This window comes from Silurus meridionalis, chromosome 17 (assembly GCF_014805685.1).
Source record: "Silurus meridionalis isolate SWU-2019-XX chromosome 17, ASM1480568v1, whole genome shotgun sequence".
Classification (NCBI taxonomy): domain Eukaryota; kingdom Metazoa; phylum Chordata; class Actinopteri; order Siluriformes; family Siluridae; genus Silurus; species Silurus meridionalis.
Window position 1 is genome coordinate 27,263,666 of NC_060900.1, and position 20,908 is coordinate 27,284,573.

The window sequence follows — 20,908 nt, forward strand, 5'->3', positions numbered from 1 at the left end:
CACCTGTTAATCAGATTTAACATTCCGGGCGTTCCAGTGTCCATCACGGCCGGGTGGGATTATGTAAGAGGTCCACGTGGATGTAAACGGTGTATTTCTGTAGCCTCTATTATTAATTTGACTGAAGCAGTGGAAAAAATGCCACGATGTACCTGGGAATCCCGGATATTTTCCGTCCGACCCCTCCACCCCCACCCCTTTCTCTTTTCTCCACTTTCCCTGCTTACATTACTGCAAGCCAATCCGCATTCTTCTCCGTACACGCACCAGGCTATATTTCTCTGAATGACACGATATTAATATCCAGCTACAAGCACTACTACTTTTCCTCGGCCGCTCGGTTCAGGCAGCGTGTGATCAAACAGGTGACGGAGATTATATTTAGCCGGTGTATTTCTGCCCGGCTTCTTTGACACCCGAGACCCCGAGTTGAGCGAGTGCACGGCAAACTATAAGTTCGAAAGGGATGCCGGGAAAACTGACTCGTGATGCAGCGTCCGAGTTCAGCTGCAAATCCGCACTTGCGCTACCAATAACGTAAACCGTTTGCACGGAGACGAAAGGCTAATGTAAACCTGGTGCAGCGTTCAGGGCCAGCTGGAAGCCATAAAGCCTCCTGTGGTACCTCCTGCAACCTGAGAGTGGCGCTCCCGAAGCTCATGATGACCTAATGCGCAGAACAGCTCTCGCTGCTCAGCTCTCACGTTCGTCACGTATGCTCACTCCGATTCGTCGGGGAGTGGTGCAGTCAGCACTGGTGCATATGCTAAGTGTGGTTTCTCCCTGCAGCCTCTCCTAAAGTGTGTGTTTGCCAATATGCAAAGGTCTTTGATCCGGTGACGGTGTGTCGTGCCACCTGACTGGACGTTCGCCCTTTGAACAGTGTGTGTGTGTGGTTGTGGATAATCTGGTGCAGATAGGCCAAGGGTCGAGCAGGGATGGAGCTGAGGACAAACACTTTACACATTCACCTGCACTTCCTGCCAAAGTATCAATACACACATCAGAAGTGTATTGATGCAATGAGTACAATTCACATACTGCAGGGTTGTGCGTGGGCCACTTCATTTTTCCTTTCTTTAATGGGTGACTGGTCACTTTGCAACAAAATGACACTGGCCGGAGTCTCAGTATTATCGTGGAGAATTTATTAAATTAATTTATTTTGTCTCCTAGTGAATCATGAAAATGTGCTAAATGAAATAACTGAATATATTTTTTTATATTTATATAATGAATAAATTGTAATTCCATCATTCGCCTCAAGAGGCCGCTCTTGTAACGACAGCGGACCGGAGGCTGGAAAAACTAGCGGTATGGATTTGTGGATAGTTCCAGCGATCAGCCATCAAACTTTATTATCAAATACAGATATGATATGAGTAAAACATTTCATATTATGGGTGCGGGCCATAGTTTGTGGACCCCTGGTCTACACTATTTGGTCTACTTGCAGCATATATAAGATGTACATGCACACTTCTTTGTGTAATTACATCCGTGTTTGTGTGTCAGGATACTGCGACGTCTGGCCAGTCTCCTTTCCCAGCAGGCCACGCTCATGGCTTCCAACCAGGCCTTCCAGAAACAAGCCGAGAGCGCGAGCGATGCCGCCCGGAAGTACATGGAGGAGAACGAGAAGCTCCAGGAGGTAAGAATACACACTCTGACCAGTTCAAATAATTTTGACGGTCAGGCGATGTTTCCAGAGAGACTTGACGTTATTGAACACGCTTATGGCTGAAGGAATCGCCACAAAATCTAGTGGAACATCTTCCCAGAAGAGTGGAGGCTCTTAGAGCGAATGGATTCAAAAGCAGAATGGGATGTTCAGAATGAAGCACAATACGAGTCTCAAAGTCAGGTGTCCACAAACTTCTGAACAATCCCAGACAGAGGAATCCGTGTCTGTTGGGAAAAGCCCCGTGTTTACACGTTATCTAGAAAATAAACACTGTTTTCTTTTCACGGACTGAGATAAAGCCGTAAACAAGCCGAGATAAAGTCTCCGCTCTGCTTCAGAACAGGAACATGAGGGACGTGAAATGGAGTTTCACATTATTGGTCGTGTTACTGTAACTATAGAATATCAATTTTTGGCCACACTTCCTTCTTTACCCCTTTTAAGCAAATACTCTACTCCACACACACACACACACACACACAGGCTGCAGGTCAGGAACACACTGAGAAACAGCCAGAAAAAATATTTGCCTGTTGATTGCCGCCTATCGACTGAATATTGGGTAATCGTCGACTTAATTTTGTTGCCAGGTTTGTCAAAGTTACTCTTACAACATTTTTCTAAATCTCATTCACTCATTCACAGCCGGAGGAAAAAAGTGTCTGCAGTTAATTTTTATTTATAACATTTATATGGGGTTATCAATTTCCAAACCAAACGTCTTCACGGGCGTGTGTCACGTGCGCACATTTAAATTACGTAAAAGGCCACCGGCCCTCATCCATCCTCTTTGCAATTCGTTTGCATTTGATTTGCAATTAAAAAAGAAAATGTTTCCCTTTACGCCGCGAGCCTTTGGTGACCCGTGACCTCTCTGGGATCGGCCGGAGTCGTGAACGTACAACGTGAAACCCCTCTCACGTGTTATGTGACGTGAAAGGAAGTGGAAATGAACCCACACTGAATTTTTCTTACGCACCGCAAATTTGAGTTTATTTCTTTGTTTTCTGACGTTTTCCCGAGTTAAGAAAAGCGACAGTAATTGAAACAACTTTAAACAAAAGTATTGGGACACCCGACTTTTTCACACATACGTGGTTCTTCCTCAAACTTCTAAGTACACGTTTGTATCGGACGTCTTCGGATGCAGTAGCCATTACTTTCTTTTTTTTTTTTATCCCTTCACTTGATTTAAGAGACTTAAACATGCTCCAGCATGACAATGCCCCTGAGCATGACGTCAGCTCCATGAAGATCTGCATTACATGGGTTGGATCAGAAGATCTCCTGCTCTAGATCTCAAACCCAACACGCTTTGGATACTATATGTTATTGGTGTAGTACTTATATAATAATAGCAGCTTTTCAGAAAAAGATACAAATTAGGTCATGATTTTGAAGAAGAAAACTTGAGAGGAACCCGTCCTCACGTTGTCCATTCGTTATGGTTTCATCATTGTTGAGGTTCTCACTGATGGACACTTGAATGTAACTGTAGCCCTGTGTATTCTGAGGGTTTAGATGAAGAAGCCTCTAACATTCAACAGCCCCATTAAATTTCCAAGTTCATTCCTCAGGAAAACGACTTCAGAGAAACCGTTTGGAGCTTTCCAAGCAAAACCACCGTAGCGAAGAACTCAACAGAGCGCTTTAACGTGATACTTTCTTGCGGTCGGTCCAATCAGAACTTCATCCGCATAACTCCAAGTGAATGAAGATTGAACAGGATTTAACGACCTCTGTAATTAGCACTAGCGTGTTTTCTAAAAATAGAGAGTTTGCCCAGTAAACACGGGGTCACTGAGTTCGGATTTTGGAGTATGAATTCCAGAACCCAGATATCTGGACCACTGATCTGAAATATATAGATGAGTTTAATTGCCAGTGACGCTGCTTTTTTTTTTCAGCATTTTTCATAAAGCGATCCTGATGAAGCCACGCAGGCCGACAATGAACAGAGTCGGTCTTTGTTTGTATTAGCTCTGTTGCAACCGAATTAAAACCGGAGCTCGGGTATGCGTGGAATCTCGATCAGGGAATAGGGAGATAAGACGAATCGCAGCATGTTCCCTGCTCGAGAATGGCAATCATCTCTAGGACAAAACGTCCGTACCACGAACATACAAATAACGAGCATCACCTCCTAGCACAGCGACAGACTGAGATTTGCCTAACACAAAAAACAAAATCGGAATGTTAAATTGCTGCACGGTAATGAAGGAGAGAACCGGGGCCAAGCTTGGATCCAGCACATTCTCCTTCACTTTTGAGATGGACATCTGGTTTTCCTCTACTTAATGCCATTGTAATCATTTTAATCCTTGCACCAGAAAATGTGTAAGATGTTTGGGTGTCCACAAACTTTTGGGGAACCTAAATAAAACCTTGTGGATGTGATGGATCTCCTCAGGTGTAATATATTCTTATGAAATGCGGACATTTGCTGGTGTACGTGTGAGTATGCCGTGCTAGTTCTACACTCTAGAGGGCGATATTGGACGCTCGTTCATATCGATTAGTGCGACCGATGTCAATACGATTATACAATCGTTCGCGTTCAATGTTTAACTCCAACAATGTTTAAAGACACTGTTCTTTCAAGCACGCTATGATGGTATGAATATTTGGAGGAGTTACCAGGCTTATCTGAAGCCAGATATGTTTTAGTTTGAAGGTCTTCTGATAAGGAAAGGATACAACAAACAGTTTATTTCCATTCGCGTTCAAGGTTCGTGCAATAAACCTCGAATGGGTCCTCAAGGAAAAGTTATTTTCAAACAAGAATTCTGAAAAGGTTTGTACAGAAATGGGAGAAACGGACCGGGCCTGAGATTGAGACTGAGGTCCGGTTTCTGCTTTGGTGAATTTTGGTTAACAGCAGCATTTTCTATTCCATTTCATTCACCTCTCACCACACGGGGTGAAAGTTCACCAGGCCGGCGTTTGATTTCGTGCCCAGAGCGCGTGAGGGAACTGTGATTAAGACTCAGGCTGGAGGCTGATCTCCAGTAAGCTCTCACAGGCTTCACGGAGGATCACGATAAGTCAAATATTAACGGTAATCAGTCGAAACATTCAGGTAGCACAAAGAACTAGCACAGTGTCTCGTTCAGAACGGAACGCTGTGTGGGGGGGAAGAAATCAATAAGAGATGTGAACTTGTGGTGAGCAGAATGGAGTTCTCTTCATTTAGAGATCTAAGCTGAGGATGGTTCTGCATCAACAGCATAAAAAATCCATGAGGTTCCTGAGCACCTCAAGGGTGGATTTAGACCGGCATTGATCTCAACACCATCAACAGTCTGCTACGACGCCTCAGGAGCGCAGTTTGCATGAGCAGTTTACTAAACACACTCGACCATGAGTCTGGTTCAGGATGGCAAAGGGGCGGGACATTTCTGGTCAATTTCCGAGGGAACTTTATCCGGTGAAATTCCAAATTGAAAACTTACAAGGAATTTATGGGAATTAATGATAAATTTGGGTACATTTATATAAACTATTATTCACCAACATAAACATTTGGTCATACGCAGGTTTGAGTCGCAGAACCTTCAAGATATAAGAAATTAGTTTCAATGATCTGTCATTCATATGTGACAAATTTGTTATAGTAGAAATCGCCTACATTTTTCTCTTTTCTCATGGGATCAGTTCGTTTTTTTCTCCAGCTTTGGGGCAAACAAGAACCCTCTCATGAAGCCTCCTGGCTGGGACATTAAAGCGTGCCATTTTTTGCTTTGATTTGTTCTTTTGATGAGCATTTAACTTCTAAAAGCTTCTTCATACAAAACTCCCTGAGATCACAACACATCCTTCTTGTGTTTGAAGTGATTTATACCGTGCCCTGTTCCCCCTGACCTCAGTGTTCAGGCCATCTGAAACCACAGTGCCCTTTAGGTTTGATCCCATCCACCAGGTACTAAACAATGAGTGTTTATGCTCGTGTTACTGATTCATGAAGCAGAAGTGTTCATTTGGGAGCAACTTGTACAAAGCGGAGCTTATTTACGTGATATTGTGTGTGTGTGTGTGTGTGTGTACACAGAAACTGAAGGATGCCGGAGTGGCGATTCCGGAGGCGGGAGGCAAAGTGAAGGGCAGCGTGGAGGAGGAGAGCAAGGCCTTGAAGGAGGAGGTCAGGAAGCTGAAGGATGAGCTTGAAGCCACCAAGAAAGGTACAAATCAACTTGGTGAAACACATCTATACACATTAGCCAGGGATGACAGGAAAGAGTGATGACGCACACACACACTCAGAGTAATGAAGGTGTGATGTGGATGTGTTAGATGATGAAAGGTGGTGTAGACTCAGCAATTACAGAATCTCTTAGGATTTATTTTATGCATTAAATTAAACAGTACCGTATATAATGGCAAAAAGTTTGTGGACAGTGAGTTCAAATTACAGCCATACCAAGCTGCCACTCCTGGGCCCCTAAGCAAGGCCCTTAACCCCATAGCTACTCAATTCTATGAATGAGATCAAAAGTCACTGTGGATAAGGGCGTCGGCTAAATGCTATAAATGTAATATTTCATTCTACTGCATCCGAAGACGTCCAGTACAACAGAACCACACGTGGCTGGAATTGTCAGGTGTCCCAATACTTTTGCCCACACGGTGTAGTTAATTCTTATTCACATGGCGAATATGGAAATGTGAAGCAACAGACCGAGAAAGAAAGAGAAACGAGTGTCTGAATATGGAAATCAGAAACTTTGTCTTCATTTGTATATTGCGACGTGATTGGCCGTTTACTGTTGACAACAATTTGTCACGCGATCAATACCGATTTAGTGTACAAACAAAACAAAAAAACCTGTTGTATTGTATTATAAATGTGCAAACCGGTTATGCACTAGAGCATAAAAAAAACACTTTACTGTGATCAGGGGGGGGGAACCCTGGTTTCCTGTGTAAGTGCATGCTGATATGACCAAGTACTGAATTTGAATGTTGTAACAAGTCGAATAGCTGAGCAGAAATAATACACAACAATCCTCCAGTGAATGAGTGGAGGAAAGTTCTGTGGAGTCCAAATGAGACATTTTTGTCTCTAATAAAAGAACTTTTATTAGAGATTGTAGAATAGAAGAGATGTGATCAGACACTCACACACGGAGGTGGAAGATTAATGGCTCGAGGTTGTTTTGGAGACTTATTCCAGAACCCTCCCATTCCATACTTCATACACTATGCAGTTCCGTCTGGACTGCGGCTCAGCGGAACCGAGCGTACGTCTGAGTCCTGTGTTATATAGAGAGCAGACAGACGTCTGGAGGGATATCTATAATGGAACCACCTGCCCAGTCACCACACCTCAATCCTGTTAAACTGCTCTGGAATGATTAAGAAACCTCCATCTAGTGAAGAACTAGATCTGAATCTGTTCTTCATGCAGAGAGAGGATTTTTCAATTAAAATAAAGTGGAACATCTGGAAGTTTATAGAATTGTTTGGTCAAAGTAAATCTTGTATAGCGTTACATGAGCGAGTTTGTTGCGTAGAAACATAAAAGACCTCCACACGTTCAGCAGGCTTTGTATCTCCTAAACCTCGTTAGGGCGGAAACCTGAGACACTTCATAACCGAGGCCTTTTCTTTTAGACAGTCAGTGTGACCTCGCATCAAATAGCAGCGTGCTTTGTGTCCAGTCTCGCCACGGTGTGTACGAGTAGATTTTTCGTCTGCCACACGAGCGCTAGAAACGGTGCCACTGACTGATCTCCTTGTTCACTCCCGATGTTTTTCTCGACGTCCAGGCTACAATTTGCCCACGCCCTTGGGAGTCCTGCCAGTTTCAGAACATTTTCAATTCAAGGCCAATGGGGAAAAAAAAGGCCTGTAGTGTATCATGGGCCGTAACATGCCGCGTGTTTGCTGTTGGCTCGTATTTAAGGAATTTTTTTTGTTTTTGTTTTTTTGCAAAAGTACGTCATTTCCATGTGAAGTGTTTTAAATCTGGACCACAACACCAAGTCTGTTGCTTTCACACGTCACAACTGGAACAGGACCCATCCATTTAGGACTACCTGTTCCTTAATATAGAGGCATTAACGTAGACGTACAGCCGCAGTGTACGTGCGTGGAAGCGGGTTGCGTGTTGTAATTTGATACACAGCATCTCTTTTTTTTGACTCGTTTGTTTTTCCTGTGTTTGTTCCCGTGCAGCACTCCAAAAGTCCGACGGTGATGTGAAGGCGATGAAAAAGCAGGCGGAGAATCTGACCGTGGAGTACGATCGCCTGCTGGAGGAGCACTCCAAATTACAGGTTGACGCACGCATAGAAACACGTGTACACAATTCACTGTGTTCAGGAAGCTTCACAAGCAGGAATTTACGGCTTGCAGAAGCATAAAAACAAACAAAATACAGTGATAGAGATTATAACACAATATTACAAGCAACAATTTGTGGGGTCCACTATCCAATTTGTGGGGTCCACTATCTGTTTTGTGGGGTCCACTATCCAATTTGTGGGGTCCGCTAGAATGTGGACCGTGAATAAGAACCCGACTTTCAGATCCACAAGACGATACTGTACACCACATTTTCATCACCAGATGAACTTTCATAAATTCATCTGGACTTAAAGATCCTGAGAAACAGCCATTTTTGAATGTAACTCCACCCCTAATCCACGTCCATCATCTTCAGAATCTTGTCCGTTCAAGTTTCATGCAAATCCGAGCAACCAGGCTCCAGGTAAAATTAGACTCCATTGTGATCAGATGAAAGAAGTGAAATCAAACCAGGTAGAACACACACACACACACACACACACACACACAATGTACTCAGGTTAAGAAAAAAAACCAGTTCATTTTGATCACAATGTACATTGGAGTCATGGAGCTGTTTATTAGTTATATAGTCCATTGTTCATTTATGGGGAAAAACATGATCACCAGTTAGAACACCAGTTAGATTACTCACATGGGCCACAAGTTTGTGGACACCTTACCATTAAATACATGTTCTCTTTTTGAACATCATGAGTATTTTGTAATCATTTTACATCTCGGCTACATTTACAACATTTGGCAGATGCCCTTATCCAGAGTGTCTTATTTTTATCTCTGGGATTTGAACTCATGACCTTGTGATCCATAGTCCAATGCCTTAACCACCATGCTACCACCTTTAGGTTCCTGTCAAGCCACACGACTTACTACAGTATGTATAAGAAACAATTTCCACCCCCATCACCCAAACATGTGGCCTGCAGTCCTGCGGATTATAGAGCAGTTAAAGAGCTTTATTGGTTTCACTTCAAAAGATCATCAAACATTTCAGTCCTCGACTAGGGTATGTTTGTTGCTTGTTCCAGACAAGCTGGTTTGAGCATTTCAGAAACTTTCAGAATTTTGTAGATCTTCGGAGTGTGCTTGTGGAGGTTTGTGGTCATTCAACCATAAGTCAGGTATTGATGTAGGTGAGGTGAGGAGGTCTGGAGTGCACTCAGAGTCCATCCCAAATGGGTCCAAATAGGGTTAGAGCTCCATAGCAGGAGATCTTCCACCAAATCCAACCCATTTAAAGCAGATCTTCATGGTCAAGCAGCATTGTCTGAGAATTGTTAACCAAAGTGAAAATAGGCCAATAGCAGATGTTTATATCTGGAACCTCGGGATTTTATTGGAAACCTCTCAGAAATTCTTATTAATTATGAATGATCAAGTCATTTAGACCCTCGGTTCAACTGTGGAACAGACTAGAGGAAGTTCAGACATCTCAGTGTCCTACACAAAGAAGAGACTTGTGCTGCAGACCTTCACGTATCACGTAAGCATTAGTGTTTTTTTTTTGTTTTTTTTTTTTAATTGGTTGCACAGGGACATGTTTGTCTTTTGAGGAGATTTGGAAACACTTCATCAGAAGTCACCAGCCCGTGGATCACGCCGATGTGAAAATGAAGCAAAGCCTGAGGCATCCTCCAAACAGACATGGGTAACAGGCCTAGCATGACATGCAGTAGCACTTGTAAATGCAGTTGTTGAAGGTTAAACCTTACATCAATTATTTTTCACGCTTCGATACCCTCCGCCCTGCGGATACGTCTCGTGCTTCTCCGTCTGAAAGAACAGAGCTGCCACAGTTGTTTCACAGAGCAGTAAACACTCCATGACGTACGCCGACTCTCCCGGACCCCGAGACGATTATTCTAAATTACACAGAGAGTTCGGGTACGAGCATCACTCAGACCGTTTGATCATCCGTGCTTTTCAAGGCGATTTCTTTCTTAATAATGCTCACATGAATGCATTTAAGTAACGGTTTAATGAGGGAAAATACTAATTGTGCAAAATTGTCCACTCCAGAAACAGTTACGTCAGCAGGAAGACTTGCAGCAGTATGACCTCACTGGATGTAGTTTAAGTAAACACTATAAGTGAAGTCAATATTTTGCATGGGAAATGTTTGCCTCTGTGCGCTGGAGCTGTTTTATGAAGGCCAGCATTGTTGCACAGCTTGTCCCTGATCCCTGACTGAAGCTGTAGCATGTAATGACAAGTGGCAACATATATCAAACACATGTGGACAAGAGTTCCCTTATCATCGCTTGGCTTTTCCTTGAACTCTGCTCACCTGCCCACATGCTAACGACTAGTACACATGGCTTTTTTTTTCTGTTTCGCTGCAAAGGATTCGTGTGTAGGAGTCAATTAATTGTGCGTTCTCAAAAAGGGCTTGTTTTTCTTAGCGTTTTTTAACTATGGATATTCTACATTAGTCTGTATGTTAATCTCTGATGAGTGAGATGGTATAAGGAGGAACCAGGCCCATCCTCGTTCTCATCACCGAATGTCCATTCGTCGTAGTTCCTTCATTATTAAGGTCATCATCTGTTCACCGGTGGAAACTTCTAAAAAATGTTTTGATGTTTAAACACCATCGCCTTAAAAATGGTCCCCTTTCGATCTCCATCGAAGTATGCAGGAACCTAGAAAAAAAACTCGCGTTTGAGGTCAGAACGGCACCAGTCGCACGGCTCATGATGTACACTGGATAATGTCTTTTGTCTCACTGACTTATGAAGGCCGGTGCTCCCTGTGACTGTGTGCACTTTGTGCTGCCATCTGTTGGCCTGTCACAAAACTAGTCTCGAAACTTTTCGATACCTCCACATATATTACAGTCCGAATCCATCTTCGGTGTGGATTTTCAGGAAGAACATCCTCAGCTTCCAGGATGAATCGGGCAGGACCAGAAAGAAGAAGGGGACAGGATTTATATAACATTAATAGTTCCTGAATGGTGATAAAGAACGGGAAGTTTCTTGTCCTTAAAAGTTGTAAAAAAAAAAAAAAAATGGCACACATTATAAAAGGTTTAGCTGCAGGTGAACCTTTAAATCATCTGTCACACATCTGAGAAATTCCTGTCGTAATTTACCAGCATAACCGTTTTTTTTTTTAGGTTTTTTTTTCTTTCCAATCCGAGGAATATCTTGTGGAAACCAAAGCTTGCATTATAAAAACAAAACAAAATTAAAGATTTCACCAGGGTCTTGTGGTCGCTTTTGGTTTTGATTCAGCTAAAGTTCACGGGGTTTGTTTTCACCTGCTGCTGTTCCAAAGCTTTCTATGGGATTGAGATGTCCTGATATCCAGGCCAAGAACGTGTTTCTGTGTTCATGCTCGTTGAAGTCACACACACGGATTTGGCTTGCATGGTTGCTACCCTAGAACTTAGGAGTGTCAAGGTTTTGTTCTGCACACGACGTGCATGAAAAGCAGATCTCTGAGTTTGACCCGGAGACTCGATCGGCGCTTCACAATTTTCCTGCCTTCATTCGCGTCTAGGAGACCCAAACCTGTTTCAGCACGACATAAAGATGTGCTTTCCATGGGTTGGAGTGGAAGATCTCCTGCTCTGAATGTGAACGCTGACTGAACCCCAAGCCTCCTTGACCTTCTCACCAACATCAAAATAGAATAGACTTTATCACAAATTACAGCGCAGTGAAATCCTTTTGTTTAGGGTCAGAGCGCAGGGTCAGCCATGATACGGGTTAAGGGCCTTGCTCAAGGGCCCAAGAGTGGCAGCTTGAACCCCTGACTTCAGTAACCCCTGAACTGTATATTTCACACTTACTGATAATTTATTCACACTGTTTTGTGTGTGTGTTATTTCTAGGCGTCGTTTGACTCTCAGCATGATAAGAAGTCAGACTGATGGAGGCGACGCCACGCCACCCCTCTTCCTCCCCGACAACAGGTCCACGCATCACTTCCTGTCGCTGGATTGTTCTGTACAGGATTGAGGAGCGATCCCGTCCTGTATGCTTTATTATATGTCTAATAACGCTGCTCTCGGTGTGTCACGTATCCACGGTGTCTATTTTTATTTTGTTTCCCTTTATAAAATAGTTACAGATGGATTCCTGAATGATGATGATGTTGTTGTTGTTGTTCCATATTTTCGAGTGAGCGGTTTGATGGGAATGGTGGTTGTGGGGGTGGATGAGAGGTGATCGGGTTTGTACTGTTTAATATTTTGCAAAAAAAAAAAAAAAAAGTCTTGTGGATTATTACGAGGATAATCCTGTTCAGATGCGTGATTATATAATAATGTGAATTTTTGGCGAGAAATATTATTTTCCATTTACATGAAATTGTTTGAAGGTGGGTCTCTCTCTCTCTCTCTCTCTCTCTCTCTCTCTCTCTCTCTCTCTCTCTCTCTCCCCCTCCCGGGTTTATCCCTTCCCTTAAAAGGAGACGAGCGAGTGAGCCCTCCCGGTGTCTCTCAACCAAAACGGCGGCTTCAGGTGTCGCTTCAGGTGTACGCTTTCACCGAGCACTAAACGACGTCCTCTCCGTTTACTTTCGCTTGTATTTCTTTCTTCCTTGCTCCTTTTCGCTTTCACCCTGTAGGGAGATGATCGCCTCGGCTGTAGAAGTGATGGATTCCTCCCTTAAATAGACGTTTACACTTCGCACCAGGCTGCTCAGATCACGTTTCCAAACATCACCAGCGTCCGTCTTTTTTTTTAAACGGCATTAGCCGCTCCAGCTTTCGTGATATACGAGAGTGAGGGACGTTCGGTGTCATCTTCTTAATGCTTCATTCCAACACTGCAAATCAATAGTCATTGCTTTCAGTGCTTCAGCGCATTGCAGTGCAGAAGGACCGTGTACAGGAAGCTGGAGTGCCTGGGAGAGGTCATAGGGGTCAAAGATTCATAATGAGCTGCTTTCTCATTCAAAATATGCTTCACTTCCTTGGCATTCACTCCATAACATCACAGGAGTGCAGAAGAAATCACAAAAGATTATATATATTTACATAATTACTTTAAAACGTTTACAATATTTTCTCCATGCTGTGTTGAGTTCGGTTTCACTAAATATAAACATACATTTGCATAAAGCATTAATATTCGTCGATTATGTTGCAATGAATCAATTGACCAGTTATATATATATATATATATTTATATATATATATAATGTCCTCATGCACTGTTTATCTGCATGAAGCATATGAGGAATTGTATCTCCTCCATGACCACACAGGATCACAGTTAACCTAACCTGATTACCACAGTTAATCATTAACCTCACTGTTCCAGGCACTTAATATCCCAGTATGTTTAAAGGCTATATTTCAGGCTGGTTATTGTCACGTGACTCATATCCCACTGCTTTGTTTCCCTATGCTACGTCCACCATAATTCTTTTATTTTTGATATATAAAATGCGACACCACTCTGGCTGATTTAAGCAGCACACGGTTGGATTGTGGCAATTCGATTTCCCAGCATGCCGCAGTCCGTTTCTGTGTACCCGCCCAATTCGACGTTGTGCTACCACCGAAGTCAATCTATTAAACTCTTCATTAAAAAATTATCTTTGAGGGTTTTTTTTGTTGTTCTTCTTTCTCGATGATTTTAAAACCACACTGAAATCGGCGAACTGGTTTGAGGCGGATCGCGTATCGGAGTCGGGACCGAGCGACTCTAGCGGACGTGGATGTGGCTGAATAAACCGAGTCTGCAATTCATCAAGCTCCTAATTGGAATCAGAGGAGCGAAGTCCGAGCAGTAAACTTGTACGCTTGACTGGAACTGTGTTTCTGTTCTAGATTTTCCCTGAAAAAATAGTTTTTCTAACCTGATTTGTTTTGGCCAAATAAAAAATGCACTTGATTTGTCTTGTGCTCCAGAATGGAGTTTAGATATATATTTGATTTCGACGTGTGTTTCCTTGGATTTGTTGTTGGTGGAATGCAAGAAACCTGGGACACGATTGATGGGGTGCCGTGTGGCATCTGCACTACTACAGACCTCACCAATTTATAGTCCAAAGAAACTTTCCTATATTCACTATAAATATTGGGACACCTGACTCCAACCATATGTGGTCTTTTAGGTGCAGTCGCATGAACTGTTCTGAACTACGAGACCCAAACCTGTTCCAGCATGAAAAAACAGCTCCATGAAGATCTGCTTTGGGCTGATCATCTTTTCTAATGAACATGAATGAATTTTTCATGCTGACTGCACCCCCAGGCCTTCTCACCTCACCTACATCCATAGCAGACTTTATTGACACACAACCTTGGGGCTCAACGAAGCTACACAAAACCTATTGGAGGTACATAGCAATCTTATGGTCGGGTGTAAACAAACATAGACATTTCACATCATTAAATGTAACGTTAAAAGGATAAAACTACAATCTTTCATTAATGAAAAGTAGAAAGTTGTTTTTTTTTGGACTGCTAGTGATTTTAAAGTCACATTGGAGGAAAGAATAGAAGCAACAACATTCTTTTGAACTGTTCATACGATATAAATGAACTTTTTTGAGAATCCTGTCTTTCAGGTATAGTCCTATTGACTTCCCTTCGAGCTGACCAATGATCGAAATTGCTCTTGAGCCGGTGGTACGGCTTCCTCCGAGGCGAGACCGTTCCTGGATCGAAGCCTACTTTTTACAAAATCTGATCTGCGATCCATCTTAGCACTCCCATTAGTAGAAAGATGACATCATAGTTTACGGCTGTGAGCAGGCAGACACACGGCTGCCAAGTCAGGAAAACAGAGAGCGATGACGAAGGCCTCGAATGAAAAAGCGCTTTATACAAACGCACCGCTTGTGTTAGAAAGGAAGTGGTAACGGTGACAGTGCCGCTAGTGTTGCCTCGAGTGTAATAGGCTGCGGAGCGATGCCAAGGAGCAATCTGTTCGACACAACCAGCCAGACTCTGATTGTGCTCCATGTCTTGTTGCTCAAAATTTGAAGTTTGTTCTGTTCAGGTTCTAAGGAGGAATGAAGGTACTTCCTGTACTCTAAACTGCTGGAAGTTTACAACCATATTTGGGCTGGTAAATAACCCAGGGGGTGTAATAATGGTTTCATCCATCTCATCTACTGTTGGTTTATTTGCTGGATATTTAATCCGGTTGATGGATTATACTTGGGTTCCTCGTCTGGCTCTCAGACAATTTTTTTTTTTGGCCTCTACTTACCAGACATAGCAGCTGGAAAAGTGAAAATAATGTGTACTTCCTTTTTTAATGTGCTTGTGTATATAAGTGCGCACAATACTATACTGCCGTACGCCGATCAGCCATAACATAATGACCGCCTGCCTAATATTGTGTTGGTCCAAACAGTCCAGATCTTTAACAGCATGAACTCCTTCAGCAGTTTGAGCTGAATCGGACCTCACGGAAGAGCCTTCGCTTCCCACGTGTATCAACGACCCTGTCGCCGGGTTACCACTGTCCCTTACTTGGAGCCAGTACTCATCGTGACCTGGTGCTTGAGGACACCTAGGAGGCACCGTGAAAGTCTTTTCATGTCCCAGCTTGATAGAAAACTGGGGTCAAAATCATTGTTAGCCATGATACAGAGGGTTAAGGGTCCTGCTCGAGGACCAGACAGTGACACTGTTTTCTGGTATGAACCCCCAACCTTCTGATCAGTAACCCAGACCTTTAACTATTGAGCTTCCACTTCCCCAAAGTTCGTGCCCTAAAATTCCAAGTTGCTTCATTTGTCTTCTTGAGGACGAAGTTTCAACCGAAAACTGTATCCTGTCCCCATTTTTAAAACCATAGAACAGATAAATAAGTGAAACCGAAGGGTTAATTACTTATACTGAGTTTATTCCAACAGAGATGGAAAGACTGGACCAACCCAAATTGGCAAACCATTCCTTCGTCCAAGCCATTCATCTGTCTAAAATGGAAAATAAATTTTTACCCTACAGAACGATACCGAGCTGTTCAAACATGAGTCAAGCTTTCAACAATGAACGCCATAGTCTGTTTGTTTGTTTACCCGTTGGAAGCGTTCCTTCTTGTTCGCGGAGCATAGGGCGTTCTGTTTTTGGAAGCTTATTTTCATCATCTGTAGTGTTACAGGGGAGACTCCAAATTGAGTAGGAGACGCTACGGAGCACAGACAGGCCTCCGCTGTATTATTAAAATAACCGAAGAGAGAAAATACGATACGGTACTGAAGAGATACAGTGTACAGTCTCGTACATTAAATACAGATAGATGTTTTCTAACGTCGTTCCACATTTAGTCTCCTTTTTTGCTCTTATAGTAACCCTCACTCTTTCAGAAAGATGTTCCACTAGATTTTGGAGATTTGTGGAGACACATAGAGTTAGTAGCATTACCGATGGAGGTGAGGTGAGGCGAGGTCTATAGCAGGAGATTTTTCATTCCATTTTAACCCATGGAAAGCAGATCTTCATGGAGCTGGCTTTGCGCACAGGGGCATCGTCATGCTGGAACAGGTTTGGGAATATTTCATGCTAAAATTACTTTGTGCTAACAGGTTGGGAAAGAAGCACATAATGCTGGGAAAAGCTGGTGTCCGGATACTTTTGGCAAAAAATATAGTTTCTGTCAGCGTAGTGATATTTTCCTTGATTCTCTTCTCTTTTTTTTTTTCATTTTATTTGGCTTAGCCACAGCGATATCCGATTTTGTTGGCTTTTCCCCAGACCATCACACAGTAACTGGATATCAAAGCAGGATTAGTTGACTCGTTTTTTTTTTGTTTTTTTTTTATCCAAATCATTGGTGAAGAATTGTCATGAACTTCTAACCTACGATCTTCCAAGTGTTGTTTGGATACTTATTGGAAGGCTTCTTGGAAAACATCGGATTGGATTTGGATTTCATGCTAACAATGAAATTATTACTCCAATACACAGGGTGAAGACACCAAGCATAAAGGTTCTGTGGGTATTTTTAGAGAGGCTTTAAAGATTTGCCCTCTGACATTCACTTTCCCCAGAACCGTTCCCTGGACTGGAGTGTCACACGGGCAAGCAATCAAGTTCACACACATTTTGGTTAAATTTAGAATCTGGTCCGTATTTCTAAGTGAAGGTTCCAGAGGTATTTCTGGTGAAATGTATAGTATAAATATTCAGCGAGCTCAAGCTACGAGTCAGTGCTCTATTATTGATCCAAAAATAGTTATTGGGGATTTATTGAGTTTTTGGGTCAGTAATACCCACCTGATGTTCAGAACCTTGCCTACAGTGTGTTAGGAGCAGCGGTGGATGGAACATGTTAAAGTAGAGAAACATTCAGTAAAACTGTCCCTTTAAACTTTCACTTGAGTAAAAGTTCAATAGTTTTCGCCTTCAATTGCACTTAAATATCCAAAGTGCTACGTCACAAGACTCATCTTAACGTGAAAAGACTCCAATGTGACTCTCAGCACACTGATCTATTAATAGAATGATATTAATGACTCAAACACTGATTGATTTCTATTACAATCATCATGAACCCAAAACCTTCTTCAAAACAATCACGTAAATAAATCCACGTGTGTTGTGTCGAGTTCGAGTCTGGAGTTTCTTCATCATTTATTCCTCTCTAAATGTTCTGCTTGATGTTGAACCGATGCTGAACTGTATGTTGGTGATCAGTAGATACACCGAGCGTCGATCAGAACACGTGTAAAACAGAGTTACGAGACCAGTTTTTATCCTCAGTGACTGATTTCACAAAATGTAGTTGAATAAAAAGTCAAATATTTGAGTTTGAAATGTAGTGAAGTTACATTAAAAAGTCTCCCAAATGGAAACACTTCAGTAAAACGTGAAAATAAGTACGTAACTCATCACATTCACTTCCTTTCTGTCCACCACTGATTATTAGATTCAGAAGCCATGAACCAGAACCCCTGAACAATCCTCTATTACGAATTGTTATCCAATATTTGTGTACTTTTGGACTTGTGCACAGCTGCCGCATTGGTCGTGAAACTGGATGCCGTCATACGATTTGGCACGATCGCATCACAAATGCGTGGCCTTCTCTCGTTCAGCTCTCATTCCTCTCCGTGATTGATTTCACAGCGTGTCTCCGATAGCGAATATGCAGTGAAAAAAAACGGCTGTGGAATGCTGGAGAGAACCTCTGCCACATCCGTGTGCAAGAACATAACCGCAGCTCGGGCTATACCTCGTGTTCCGTTCGAAATGTTATAAATGCGGGACACTTTATCTGCTCGAACTCCGCTGAATTTGGCTTAGACGGCGTTCTGAGAAATCCTCAAGATGGGCAGCGAACGTGTGTCACGGCACGTGCGGAGGACTTCGTGAAAACCGCCGTCGGCTACGGGATTCAGCAGGTTGTCCGGAGATCCACTGTGTTCCAGAAATAGAGCAGAGCGAGAAAGCTAAACATAGACTTCACAGACTGGGTGACACTGGGCCTCTGCCTGAGCTTAATATGGCAGCTGCCTCTTCCTCTTACAAACAGCCTTTATCAGGAAAACCAGTTCGAACCGCACCAGGCTGAGTACAATACACAACCTCCTGCACGTGTGTGTGTGTGTGTGTGTGTGTGTTACATTTATCATGGTTGCTTATACTTAAGTGTTCCTCAGTTACCCTCTCCTTCAATCCTATTAAACACACCAAGAAACAATCATCTGCATTATACAAAAGATAGCAAAAGTTTACACACCCCTGTGAAAATCGCAAAGTTGGCCAAAAGCAGAAAAAATACAACACACATGCAAAAGTTTTCAACCCCCTTCCTTTTTTGTCTTTTTGAGTACTTTAAAAAAAACAACATATCTGCACTTTTTTTCCTCTCTTTCATCCACCAGATCAATCAAATTCCCATTCCACAGGTTTTTGATTTAGATTTGGGTTCTGACCGGGACATTCCACACTTTCTTTTTTTTCCCTCCTTCTAAAGCCATTTCTGTTTTTAAGTTGGATTTGTGCTTTGAGTCACAAAACAGACTGATCTATGATTCCTTCTATACCCAGTCGTAGATGAAAAGAAACAGAGCAGCGTGGCATGACGCTGCTGCCACCGTGTTTCACCCTGAGCATGGTGAACATCATACACACAAGATACTTGTCGTTTACTTTTTTTTATCGGAATTATGCCCCGAAAAGGTTTACTTTGGTCTCAAAAAGAATCTAGTCTGGTAGATGTTATATTCCTAAAACGGTTCTCCTGACAACCTTGTTCTACATCGACACACAAAAAAGATGAGAACAAAACCACTATTTTACACATGATTTTACAAAAGGTCTGAAATGCAGCCGGTGTACAAAAAAAAAGCTTCCGATCTTCTCAACGCACGTTTATTTAGTAATAATTATCAATCCAGTTTAAATGGTGTCAGAAAGATGAGCGCTTTCTGACACCCGTGTTGCAACCTAGGGGTCTTCCATTTTTTCCCAATCTACACACCGAGGTGTCTCGGTCATGGGTTAAATCTTACTCGGCCCGCCCCTTCACCCCCACTTCTACTGTGTATTCCCACATTTTTGGGTGGAAAGAATATGGTTATGAGGCTATGCCTCAGTTTGAAGAGACACTTGCCACCTATCTCTCGTCTCAAAGACCCCGACATTGCTCACAAAGCCCCTATACAATACTTCTGCGCTCGTGGATAAAGCCTATGCTTCAGCAGGTCAAGCTGCTGCTTCCCTGCACACCATGGCGGTGTTGCAGGCATATCAGGCTGACCTGCTGCGTGAATTGGATGTGGGGGTGCCATGGACGGCTATTTTGATGAGCTGCGCCGTACGGTGGATTTGGCTCTCCGAGCCACTAAGAAGACCACTAGGGCCATTGGCCGGTCTATGGCTGCCCTAGTGTCTACAGAAAGGCACCTGTGGCTCACACTGTCAGACATGTCTAATAGGGACAGGGCTGTATTGCTGGACGCTCCGCTAACTCCTGGCCTTTTCGGCGATTTCGTACATTTGGTGGTTGAGAGGTTTCAGGAAAATAGGAAACAGGCAGCGGCATTCCAGCATTACCTCCCACGCCGCTCACAGGGGGCTGCTCGGCAGGCTCAGCCCCAGCCGCAGCCCTCTGTCTCCCATCGGAAGGTTCAGAAACGCAGTGTCGCGACTCGCTTTCCCCCTGTGAGGAATCCTGCATGGTGCTCGGCATCGAAGCCTCGTGAGGTGAAAGATCTGAGGACTGTCATCTCCAACCAGAAGGCTTCGGCGAAAAGATCCTGACACGGAACTTTCTGGGGATCTGGCTGTGGAGGGGCGTGTCACACCGCTTTTTCCGGTGTTTTCACGGGGTTCTTCCCACTCTGGTGGGACGACAGCAGGCTCTGGTCATGGAATAGGAAGTAGACACTCTCCTGAGGAAGGGGGCCATCGAGGTGGTCCCTTCATCAGAACGAGAGTCCGGGTTCTACAGCCGGTACTTCATAGTTTCCAAGAAGGACGGTGGGTTGCGTCCTATTTTAGATCTACGTCAGCTGAACCGCTCTCTCATGCGACTCGGGTGGGGAGCGGTCATGAGTGGTCGCTCCGCCAGAGGTCTGTGGAAGGGGCCCCATCTACTGTGGCACATCAATTGCCTAGAGATGCTGGCCGTGCTTCTAGCTCTGAAGCATTTCCTCTCAGACCTCAGAGGTCACCACATGTTGGTCCGTACGGACAACACTTCGGTGGTCTCTTACATCAACTATCAAGAGGCCTGCGCTCATGCCCCCTGTGCAGGCTAGTGCACCAGGTCCTCCTTTGGGCCCAGGGGAAACTCCTCTCTGTGAGGGCGGTTTACACCCCAGGCCGGTGAACGAGGCAGCAGACGCCCTGTCGAGGCAGGGGTTGAGGCCCGGGGAATGGCAGCTCCACCCCGATGTGGTGGAGCGGGTTTGGGAGAAATTCGGAAGAACCCAGGTGGATCTGTTTGCGTCTCGAGAGACAACGCACTGTCCCCTCCGGTTCTCCCTTACACCCCT

General features: G+C 43.6%; 1 protein-coding gene across 2 annotated transcripts in view; it reads left to right on the top strand.

The window, feature by feature from the left end:
- The window catches only part of bcap31 (B cell receptor associated protein 31), a 15,656-nt gene extending 3,576 nt beyond the window's left edge, over positions 1 to 12,080 (top strand). For both annotated transcript variants that reach the window (XM_046871437.1, XM_046871438.1), the window contains exons 5-8: positions 1,516 to 1,651; positions 5,733 to 5,862; positions 7,859 to 7,959; positions 11,829 to 12,080. In XM_046871437.1, the coding sequence (XP_046727393.1) occupies positions 1,516 to 1,651; positions 5,733 to 5,862; positions 7,859 to 7,959; positions 11,829 to 11,867 (406 nt within the window). In that variant the 3' untranslated portion in view covers positions 11,868 to 12,080. The remainder of the gene's footprint in view (positions 1 to 1,515; positions 1,652 to 5,732; positions 5,863 to 7,858; positions 7,960 to 11,828) is intronic.
- Positions 12,081 to 20,908: the final 8,828 nt, after the last annotated feature.